We start from the raw sequence: 11,572 nt of genomic DNA on the forward strand, positions 1-11,572 counted from the left end.
AAAGATAGACTTTGTCTCTATCTTATAAAAATATAGCTTTCTGAGAATATAGATTAGCATTGATGTCCTGTGAGGAAATTTGTAAGTTCTAAAATTTTAGGAATTAATGATACCTATGGAAACACTCTGAGGAAAAAAGTAAAAGTAACATTTGCTATATAGATTTTTGTTTTCATTTTCCTGTTTGACTTTGTGAAGTCTTCGTTGAAAATTGCTGTATATTTTCTTGTGTCCAAATTCAGTGCTGAATGTATTAAGTGGGTGTCCTGAGTCCAGCCTTTGTTGCCTTTGTGTAACCTTTTGTTGAATGTCCCAGAATTATACCTCTTAAGATAAATTACAGGTCTACATTTATTTTTAACATTAAGAGAGACAGGTTATCTTCACAATTTTATTTTGTATACACATTTGCTCTAAATCAGTGAATTTCTAGGCCTGGTTCAGGTAACTGAAGGGCCTTTATGAGTACTTTATATTGTCTAGACCCGAGGTATGCTGCAAACATAGTCTGAAGTAAAATGGGAAATAACATCTTTCTGAAGATAGGCTTAGAAATTTTAATCCAGTAAGTTAAGGTGTTTCCTTTCTCTGGTAGCAGGGCTGATTGATACCTGTAAGAAAACATTAAGAAATCACTAGAATAGAGTTTTATATCAAGTGGCAAACCTATGTACAATACATAATAATCCTAAAAATCTTAAGATAAAATAGATAAAAAGATTAGGAAATGCTATTCTCGTTAGTGGCTATTAGTACTAAAAACTGCTTTGTTTTCTTTTTTGCCTCTTTCTCCTGGTTACTCTCTGAAGGCTCATATAGAATGCTGATACAAGAGTTCAACAGAGACATATGGGAATTATTTGGGACTAACATGGCTGTAGACATTCCTGATAGAATTTTCCTTTAGTACAAGTGCTCAAACTCTTGAACTATTTTCAAATTAATTTATTGGTCCTTTTAGTTATACTTGATAACAATCCAATTTGATATAATTATAGAGGCATGGACTACTATCTTTTTGTGACTTTTAAAAAATTTATTAATTAGTTATATATGACAGTAGAATACATTATGATATATCATAAATAAGTGGGGTATTTTCAAATTCTTGGTAAGTCCAAAGTGGTTAAAGAAAAAGCAAATCTTCTAAGCAAAAAGGTAACACTGCCTTTCTTCTAAATCTAAATATATTTGCTGTTTTAAGTTCTGAGTTTTCTAGGTATATATTAAAGGCTTTCAGTAATTATAAGAAAACAGAATCCTACCTGGCTGCTAGGCCACCATTTATAGGTATAGCCAAGAAAACAGGATACAGACCTCCTAAAACTAAACCAACAAGTCCACCCCGTGTCACAGTACAGGTTTCACAATTCAAATCACCTAGAAAATAAATAAATTAGTTTTGGAAATTTTGGTCATGATAATTAAAGCATAATTTAAAGAATACAAAGTCCACTTAATATTTATTTTCCGGCAACAAAACAACAAATGCAATTCTGCAACATAACTAGAGGTTGGGGATACTTAGTGGTAGAGTGCTTGCTTAATATGTGTAAGGCCCTGGGTTTGATTTCCCAATACTGAGACAAAAAAAAGGTATAATTTACATGTAGGGAAAAGACACTCATCTTAGGGAAAAAAATTCTTCAATTGGAACTGGTCTTGGATATAATCATCTCAAGATATGGGCTGCTTCTAGATTTCTGCACTTGTTTTGTATCAGACATGGGCTAATATTTTCATTCACTATTCAGTGGGCAACAGGTTTGTTCATACAAATTCCATAGTGGCCATGGGAATTCAAAGTACTCATCCAATTTAATCAAATTTGGAGAACTTAAAATCATTTATCAAAAATTTTGTGACTCAAAATTTTACATATGGTAAAACTTAAAAGAAGGTTAAATCTTCCACTTATTTGTTGTGTTATATATGCATGTAGTGCTTTAAGAAATTTACTACATAAAGAATCTTATTCCCATAAAGTATTTTTTCTCTAAGGAATTTCTCTATAGAAATAAATTTAAAAAGAAATCTAAGGCAGTCAGCATTTTTGTAAAATATGAGGTTTCCAAACATTCCTTACTCTGAGTGCTGGGGGGGAAACATAAATCAGATAAAGTATTCAGAACTGCTGTGTATGTGCATTTTACTTTGTTGGTAGGCCATGATAACATGAATTCATTGCCACATAACAGGTTATCAAGATAGTCTTACCCAAACACTGCATATAGTTATTTGATATTTAAATTGAAAATAATATTTGAGGCAAAGTCTTTGGTGATAGTAAAATAGAATTTACCTGTACTCAAAGGTAAACTTACAAAACCTTTGAAAGATGCATTTGCTGTCAAAAATGGGAGCACTGCCATTGGTAAGCTAGCAGCTATTCGGGCCTGTGTTACATGCAAGACACGCCGAAAAAGACTGTTTGCTATTAGGCCACAAAGAGCAGCATTAAGTCCAATATATGTGGATCCATGTTCAAGTAGATTCCTGAGGGTAAGAAAAAAATAATTTTTTGGTTCCACTGTGAACTCTTCCATTTTGGCATTACTAGGGCTTTGGGAATAACTAGACAACATCTATCCTTTACAGCTCCATTAAACCAAAGCCTTAAATCACTGTTTTAGACTTTAATACTAAAAGACTTTTAAATTTGGTCAGTACTTAAGGATAGGGTGATATAAAGTGATACTCTATACTGGGTACTTTAATTGACGGATACATTGATGTTTTGAGACAATAAGTGGGAGAAATGGATTTTAAGCCAAGGTTGTGTATGAATTTACAACTCCCATTCTATTCTTTTTTGGGAAAAACAATACCTAAAATTATCACTAGATATTGGAAATACTCCAACCGAAACACTTCAGCCTACTACTTAGTTGCTATCTTCAACACAGTTCACCCTCTTAAATTTCTTGTTAGTAGTCAAACTAAGCCACACAATATCCCCTCTAACCTCTTCAGTTTATACTTACGACAACTTTTTTAGGAACTCCTAGTTAATTTCCTATATTTTATAGGGTATTACTATTCTTACATGGTACTTTATAATGATGTCTATCATTTCACTCACTGAGAACCTATTGCAGACTTAGTGCTAAGGCACAAAAAATTCTCTTCTGCCTTCAAAGATTTTATAGTTGACTAATTGTGAAGAAGAAAGACACAAACTTGATAGAACAAAGCCTACAAAAATGGTTTGGGAACTTGGGATACACAAGATATCAAAGAGTGTAATAAGAGTTTAGAGAACCTACCAAACAACCACAGAAAACATGGTAATGTGAAAGGCCTGTTTTTTTTTTTCTTTTTTCTTTTTTTTTTTTTTTTGTGGAGGGTTGAGGAAATGGGACATGAGCCTTCTCTGAAGAATCTAAGTATTTATTTCATCATAAAAATATATGTGTACTATCCCTGTTTTAATAATAGGAACCAGTGCTTAGATAATAAAACAAGTAGTAAAACTGGAATCTGAAAAGCAAACTTTGTTTTCTCTCAACCAGATTTTAATTTTCTATGGCCAAAGTTAAGGTTTTTAGTTAATAATTCTTTTGGTTCAGCCAGTTTTCCAAACAAGTTATGCACAACTGAAAACACAGCTAACGGCTGGGGATGTGGCTCAAGCGGTAGTGCGCTTGCCTGGCACACGTGTGGCGCAGGTTTGATCCTCAGCACCACATACAAAGATGTTGTGTCTGCCGAAAACTAAAAAATAAATATTGATAAATTATCTCTCTCTCTCTCTCTCTTAAAAGAAAACACAGCTAACTATCAGGCTCATTAAATATAAAGATCAAATTTAGCAAATGGCAGTGACATACGTGGAACATGTGATTATTGTATAGATTGGAAAGTTTTATGTTATAAAATGTTTATACAGTTCAGAACCTACTAACTTAAGCATAGTTAATGGTCTGACAATGCACAAAGGGGTGAGGATTCAAAATTAAAAGATAAAATGAAAATAAAGAGAAAAAGGAACAAAGAACACTACTACATGCCACTGTTTGAAAGCAATTTAGTATCTTTGAACTAAATTTTCACATTTCAGTTTTAGTTCACTTCCCAGTATAATTTGGTAAAGGACCCAGTGATTGCCTACTTTTTCAAAGCTGCTATCATCTCTTTATTTCCTTGTGTCAGTCTATGGTTTTCCTTACCTTGCTTGGCTTGGAAACATCCTTTTTTGCTCTATAAGTTTTTCTCTTTACCTCAAGAAAAGTGGTATATAGTGGTGGGGAGGGACAGAAAACCTTTAAAATCTCACCCAGTTCTTATTACTGCTCTTGACTTTAGGTTCTCCCTTGTTGAGATAGTTAATAGCAAGGCTGGAATTTGTGTAGTTATCACACCTGAAGACAGTATAGCTCCAAAATGTATTTTAAATCCTTTTTTCATTTCAACTGCCACCACTCTGCACCCTGTACTCACCAATATAACTATGCCACTTTTTCTAATATTTCTTTTCCTTCCTACCTTAAATCTGTTTTCTAAAAAATGTTCATTAGGAAGTTTAATTGGATCACATTTTCCTCCTTAAAACTGTTCTGTTTCCAATGTCCACTTCCCTTGTATTTCAGTAACATTGGTTCCTCAAATATGACAAACTCTTTGGTATATCCTATTCCCTCTACCTGAGATTCTGTTTCGCTTAATCAGGTTGGCTCCTTTTCATTTTAAATATATTTTCATTAGAAAGATTTTAATTGTTGCAGTCTAAGAGTGTTTTCTGGAAGTGTACTGTAGTTATCTTCGTTGTCTTCAAAGACCATATGTTTCCTATATTTTTCTCTTTAATCATATCTTAAAAACCTTTAGCCAAGATCCCATTCCCATAAAAATATATACAGCCATATTTTTTAGAGAGGTAAGTACACTGATTGAAATGAACTGAGAAAGAGTTTTGTTATTTAAATGAGTCCATGACTGTTTACATACTGCTGTACTCCAAGCTAAAATGAAAAAATGAATCATGATACAACTGGATATGTCTGAAGATATGAAATCCAGCCTCAACTTCCACAGTTTAGCTTTGATATTGAATAAAATGGTTAAGCTCTTTGGGGCCTCAGTTTTCTCATCAAAGCAAGAAAAGGGTTTAGTTTTTCCTTTTGATAGTCTATGTTGTTCATACTTAATCCACGTAAATTTGAGATAACAAATCAATGAAAACACACCTGGAAAAAACATTTTTAAATTAAGGGATCCTACCTTTCTGCTTCTGGTAGTAGTTCAATTTTTCTGGCTATGATATCAAAAATTGACTTTTCCTTGATAGTATCATGTGGTTTATGATTTTCCATCTTGACCCTTAAAAAAACATGAAAATGAAAAGCAATACCCAAAGCTTCTGAGAAATACAGTGTATCTTTGTAATTTTAAACAATATTTCCTGAACAATTCACAAGTAGCACTAAACACAGAAGACTTATAAAACCCTAGCCAATACTAAACTTAATAACTTGTTTCTTCAGTAGATATCATGAAAATGAGGTAGTGTAGGAGAACATGTTTGTAACTAAAGGAGTGGTTAGTATCTGTAGCATTAACAGAACTACAAAACAAGGCAAATAACCCAATAGAAAAATTGAGAAAAGATTTGAACAGGCACTTCACAAAAAGACAAAAGTCAATAAATGTGAACAATATACTCAACTTCAGTATCATTAGGGAAAAATAAGACCACAGAAACCAATAGGTACCCATAACTTAGCTAAAATTAAAATCTGATGACTTCAATTACTGGCAAGAATTTAGTGGAGCTGAAACTTGTGTGTTGTGGGTGGAAGTGTAAATTGCACCTAAAGTAGGTACCACCACTTTGGAAATAATTTGGTATTAGGAAGAAGATGCCCCACAATTTGCTTTTTGGTATACCCTAGAGAAAGGGCCAGCAAACTTTTCTCGAATGGGCCAAAAAACATTAAAGATTTTAAGCACTGCGGGTAACCTATAGTCTTTATTGAATTTTTAAAAATGTAAAAAATTCATTCTTGGCTGGATGGAAACAAGTTTTAGACTGCATGTGGCCTACATTCCAGTAGTTTGTTGATCTCTACTAGAGAGGGTCAATGTCAGAGTAGGGAAATGGTGAATGAATTTTAGCATAAAGCTTCAGATTCCAAGTTAACAGTTAAGAAAAGCAAAGATTTAGGGACAACATGGTTTTATGTATCAGATTGTCTTGTTTCACTATCACTATTCATTTACTTAAGATTATAGCACTGACTAACAAATATTTACTGGATATGTTTAAATGTAAAACTCATTTAGGTTTCCAGGACTCAAATGGCCTTGGCTTCAATAATATGATAGACAAATCTCTTCCATGCAGGAGTACTGGATGATTTTTTATGGGGTGGAAGAAATTATGTAATCAAACTCAGTGTGATGTATATGTAAAAAATATTAGGATCTACAGCCTAATGCTACCACTACTTTTCTGTTCTCTGCATATTGGTGAGGTTCTTAGTCCTGTGAAACAGTTGTTTCTAGCACAAGTCACCCTTAATTGGGTAAAAGTCCTGACTGGATAGCCCCCTATGAGCACTGTGTCCCCATTATTAACAACAAAAAATCTCTATTCAAGGCACTGCCACCTTTAAATACGACAAACACTCCAAAAGGTATTTTTTTGCACTATCTCACATCACCCTCGAGAGCTTCCAGAGAAAGGCAATGGGTAAAATAGAGACAAAATTAAATTTGGCTACGGTCACCCTGTAAATTGGCAGTAATCCCAGGGCTAAATTATGTCGTAACTTTTTTTTTTAACTTCCCCCATTGACTTAGTTTAAATATAAGGTCTCAACTTCTAGGGTGGAAAGTGAAAAGACAATTCCGTAAGGTCGCAGCCCCTCCTCCATTGTCTCGTTCCGGTGCTGTCGGTGGATAATATGTCACCACATCGTACTTATCCGGTCACCAGGATATTTGCTTTACCCCTTTCCTAGCGTGCCAGTACCTGCTGCTCTCCTCCCAACAGCCGGTGCCTTCCCTGTTCTAACTCGCCGGGGCTTAAGATACAACCTTTACTCGGTTCCTCCCAGCGCAGCCATCTTCGGCAGACACGTGACTCGGAGGTAGCAGCCGCTTCCTGTTGAGTGGCTTCCGGCCGAGGGAGAGGCTGGGCGGGTCGTCTATGAGGTTTGCCTCTTGTTGAGGATGCTCCTTTCACCCACCCTGGCGTCTCAGGACAGGCCTTGCAGAAATTAATTCTGGTATGTAAATTGGGTGAACCTAAACCGACTTCTACAGAAACCTACTTTGAGCATGTTACTCAACTTCCTGATCAGTAGAGCCCATCTCGTGAGGTTTGCATGAGGTTTATGAAAACCACACAGCTGTTAGTAAGTGAAGGGAACTCTGGTTAAAATGAGAAGAGGAGCTGAGATTTCTTGGCTCCACCGACTTTCTACTCTCCCTTGGACTTTAAGCGCTTCGTTCCATGTTTTGATCTGGTGGGTTATTCCAACATAACCTGAGCAACGGAAGAGCAAGAACTTGTTTTCAGAGGATTTTTGGTGTCCTGCAGAATACCGCTTATTTGAAAGCAGAGTTGGACGAATGGGGTGAAAGAGAAACTGTTCCCAGAACATCCTAGGGTCTCCGTCGATCAAGAAAATTGAAAATCAGTGTGTTGGACCAAGACTGAAGACGTTTGTCTTAGTTATCTCCTCAGCCTCTTTCTTCATCTTTAAAACAAAAGGGGAAAATAGGCCTTCATTAATTATTTTTGTTAAGTTGTGAGGGTCCAATAAAAATGCTTACCAAGGTTGCTTTGAAAATCATTGAATTTTATCAAAGTAAGGAGAACATGGTATTCAAGATAAAGGGGGACCTTCATAGGCAAGGTGAGTAGTATAAAGAGCTCCAAAACTCCTTGTGTGAGAGGGATTTAGCAATATCACATCATCTGTAGTCAGAGAACCAGAAAAGAAAACAATTTCTCAGATTCCTAGGTGGAACGTTTCCCAGTAGGAAAGTTTGTGAGATAAATGCAGAGAGTTTGGGAAAACTAACATTTTTTTTTTTTGGCATGTGAATACTTTTTTGTTTTCTGATTCTATTTTATACTCTTTATCTAAACTTATTTTTAAAGGTTTGAAACTAATTTTCAAATTAGTAAATGTTCATGCTGTGTAGAACTGGTAGCATGCCATTATGAATTAATAATGGAAATTTAGTATATTGAGAATTTTAAAAATATAAAAAAAGTAAACTAGACACTAAAGAATGATAAAATTTTAGTAGTAGAAGGTGTTACAAGTGAGGTTTGAATGTCAGAAAGTATAAGGTATTTAAGGAAATGGCTAATAGGTTAGCTTGGTTAGTATTTAATATTAAGGCAGAGAAAGGAAAGTGTTCAGTTTTTAGTCTCAGAGAACCAATTCCTGAGAAGAAAGATGAATTTAAGTCTCAAGATGAAGCAGCAAAACAAGACATCATTGGTCACCATTTACTATGAAAGAATTTGTGACTTCTGTCCATATTTTACAAGGCACCTGTTAGAGATTACATTAATTTACATTTGAAAATTAGATTATAATATGCCCTTCTAAAAATTATTTAATGGTTTTCCATGGACTTTGAATAAACTCCAGGTCCTTAATATGGTCTTTAAAATCCTGCATAATTTGACTCCATTCTCACTTCTCCCAAGTTAAAACATTTGAATACTCACTTTCTGTGTTTGTCTAGATGCTTTGGTTTTTCAGTTCCTCAACTCTCCAAGCTTTTTGATGCTGTAGATTCTTTAGCCATGTTGCTCCTCTTTAACCACTCTTCCTCCCTAGATTTTACATGGCTGACTTCTTATTCTTTGGATTAATCAAACCTTGACTTTTCTTGACCACCAGTCTAAACTAAATTCCTCCTATTTCTCATTATCCTCTTTCTTTCAAAGCATTTATTTCTTCATCAAGTATTTATTGAGAACTGATGTTTCTTTCACTGGCTCTCAGGAGCTCATAGAATAGTGAGAGAGACGGACAAGCACAAAAACAATTTGCGAGTTCTGTGCTATTTTTGAGATACATAGAGGATACTATGGAACATCTAACTCTGCCTGAAATATATAAGAAGGCTTTTAAGAAAAAAGCCGATTCTCTCAGTGGCACTGCTATATCTTGTGACTTAGATGTTTGCATAGCAGACTTTGAAATTTCAAAGTGTGTTTCCTTCTGGGTCAGAGCGCAGATTTGTTTTCTGACACAGATATAAAGATATGTCTCCCTTATGAACAAAGCTTGAACAGCTTTGATTGTAGCTCCTTTGTAAAATTAGGAATTACCTAATAATGGTATTCCTTTGCCATGACATGTATCCACTTTGTGTCTAAAACTGTTATGGTTTGGTTCCTAATGCAGCAATGTTCAGCGGTATTGGACTTTGGAGAAGTGATTGGATCATGGGGCTATGATCTCATCAATGGATTAATCCATTGTTGGAGTCATTGCTGAATGAACTTATTGGGAGGGTGTAGAAAATGTAGGAGTAGGACCTAGCTGAAGGGAATGGATCCTTGAGGATGTCCCCTTGGGAACTACATATTGTTACCTGCTCTTTCTGTCTCTCTTTCTCCCTCTTCCCCCCTCCTCCCTTTTTCCTCTTTCTCCTCTCTTTTTCTCTTCTTCCCTCTTTCTCTGATTTCTAGCTACCAGGATATGAGCAGCTTTGCCCTTGCATGCCCTTCCACCAAGTTGTACTGCTTCACCACAAGCCCAGAAACAATGGAGCCAGCTGACAATGGAATGAAACCTCTGAGACTGATCCAAAATAAATCTCTCCTCCTTTAATTTTGTTTTCCAGATATTTAGTTACAACGATGGAAAGCTAACTAACAAACATTCACCTGGGTTCACCTCCAAATAACTTGTGGGACTCAAGTGGCCAGATAAAGCAATGAAAATGTGAAAGCTCATGCTGCCTGCTGTGCCATGACTAATAAAGTCTACTTAATCTAGTAGGACTCACTGTCTCATTACTAGCCAAGTCAATGGAAGTGTGGCAAGTCAACTCAGCAGCTGGCATCATGTTGCTGCTTAGGAATTGTTTGATTGTTCAATGTTTGATTCACAATTGTATATTCTAGTACAGTAGTCGCTATCACACATGAGTATTAAGCACAGGAAATATACTAGTCAAAATTTCAAAATTGAGATTTGCTGTAAGTATAAAACATCAGATTTTGAAGATTTAGTATAATTTTTTTATATTATATATTGAAATGATAATAGTTTAAATATATTAGATGAAATAAAATTGTTTAGGTACAGCTACTAGAAAATGTGATATTTATGGTATGTGGTTTGTAGTACATTTCTACTGGACAGTGCTGATTTAGAAGCTACATCTAAATTATTAGAAGGTAAAAAACTATTGTAATAAGTACACAGTTAAATATAGCAAATACGCGATCATAATAAATCTCAGAGATTTTAATTTTCATCCTTCAAATTTTTGAGCAACTGATAAAGTGTTTCATTATCCTTACTATCAATCCATATCAGGGTTGCTTGACTTTTAGGCTCATTTCCTGGTGCAAAGGAAGTGTATAACTGTAGTTTCTAAACTTGCAGAGATATAAAGATTTATGTTCATGAAAGTGTAAAAGAAGGAAATTTTCTAGTCTTTCTTTCAAATGCCTTGCCTTCCATCTCAAGGTTTGAAGCAAACACTAAATCACAGTAGTTTGCTCACTGAGTTGGCCTGAATGGAATTCAATAGGAATTCTGAATATCAGACTGTGTTTCTTAATTATGTAGAAACTGTAAAACTACCAACTGGTAATGAATAATTGGAGATATAGAAGGTAAAATAGAAACAAAGAGTATGGAATGTCTAAGAATTTGCTTCCTTTCATTTGCTGTATTTACAGGAAGATAGTAGTTAAAAATGGGAGTGACATAATCATAATTTCACTTTGATACAATTAATATGTACAGAAAAAAATGGTGGTGATACTAGAGATGAAGATTAATTAGGTGTTTCCAAATTAAAAATTTGAAGACATACTCAAAAAGTCAAAAATCAAATGTGTTTCCCACTCTTATATCTGGACCTGTATTGTTTCCTCTCTCAGGGGTTGATGACAACATCCATCTTGATGGACAAGCCAGAAACCTGAGTTCCTGTACAATGACATTACTCCCTACAGGCTAATCAATCATGAACTTCTATTTTTCTCTTAAATATCCTTCATAACTGTCTCCCACCTAGGCACTGGAGGTGATTTGTTTATCTTACAGATTCTACTTTTGTCCTCCTTGTAGCCAGTTTTTGCATGGCATCTATGAAAATTTCTTATTCCCAACGGTTTAGCTGAACTTGGGCTGTACATAGAAAGAAAGGAAATGGAAATGGAGTTATAAATCTGCAATGCCTGTGATTAAATGGAGTTATAAATCTGCAATGCCTGTGACCAATGTACTTATTTTCAAAGTAGGAAACGAAGAACAATTTGTCAAAGCATATTTTTTTCTGTTACTAAAAATGAATGTTGCTGTTTTGATTTACAAAAATCTTTGAGAAATTCTGAATAAGAATATCTAGATAATTTTAT

General features: G+C 34.9%; 1 protein-coding gene and 1 long non-coding RNA gene across 2 annotated transcripts; one reads left to right on the forward strand and one right to left on the reverse strand.

The window, feature by feature from the left end:
• Positions 1–377: 377 nt before the first annotated feature.
• Positions 378–7,116, reverse strand: TMEM126A (transmembrane protein 126A). Its single transcript, XM_081281512.1, has 5 exons — positions 6,974–7,116; positions 5,221–5,319; positions 2,303–2,496; positions 1,266–1,380; positions 378–611 (listed from the first exon to the last, which is right to left on the reverse strand). The coding sequence occupies exons 2-5, from the start codon at positions 5,310–5,312 to the stop codon at positions 419–421; spliced, it is 594 nt and encodes a 197-aa protein (XP_081137638.1). The 5' UTR covers positions 5,313–5,319; positions 6,974–7,116; the 3' UTR covers positions 378–418.
• Positions 7,117–7,271: 155 nt separating this feature from the next.
• On the forward strand, positions 7,272–9,973 carry LOC308642499. Its single transcript, XR_014020574.1, has 2 exons — positions 7,272–7,862; positions 9,820–9,973. It is a non-coding gene; the product is annotated as an uncharacterized lncRNA (long non-coding RNA).
• Positions 9,974–11,572: the final 1,599 nt, after the last annotated feature.

The sequence above is a fragment of the Spermophilus citellus genome (assembly GCF_964194105.1).
Source record: "Spermophilus citellus genome assembly, chromosome: 2".
NCBI lineage: Eukaryota > Metazoa > Chordata > Mammalia > Rodentia > Sciuridae > Spermophilus > Spermophilus citellus.

Bases quoted from the DNA above. Each gene is read 5' to 3' on its own strand.
- TMEM126A (XM_081281512.1), bottom strand. From the start codon at position 5,312: ATGGAAAATCATAAACCACATGATACTATCAAGGAAAAGTCAATTTTT. The intron at 1,381-2,302 runs GTAAATTCTATT...TTTATTTTCTAG, and splicing joins AAGTTTACCTTTGAGTACAG to GTGATTTGAATTGTGAAACC. The intron at 612-1,265 runs GTAGGATTCTGT...GTTTTCTTACAG, and splicing joins AATGGTGGCCTAGCAGCCAG to GTATCAATCAGCCCTGCTAC.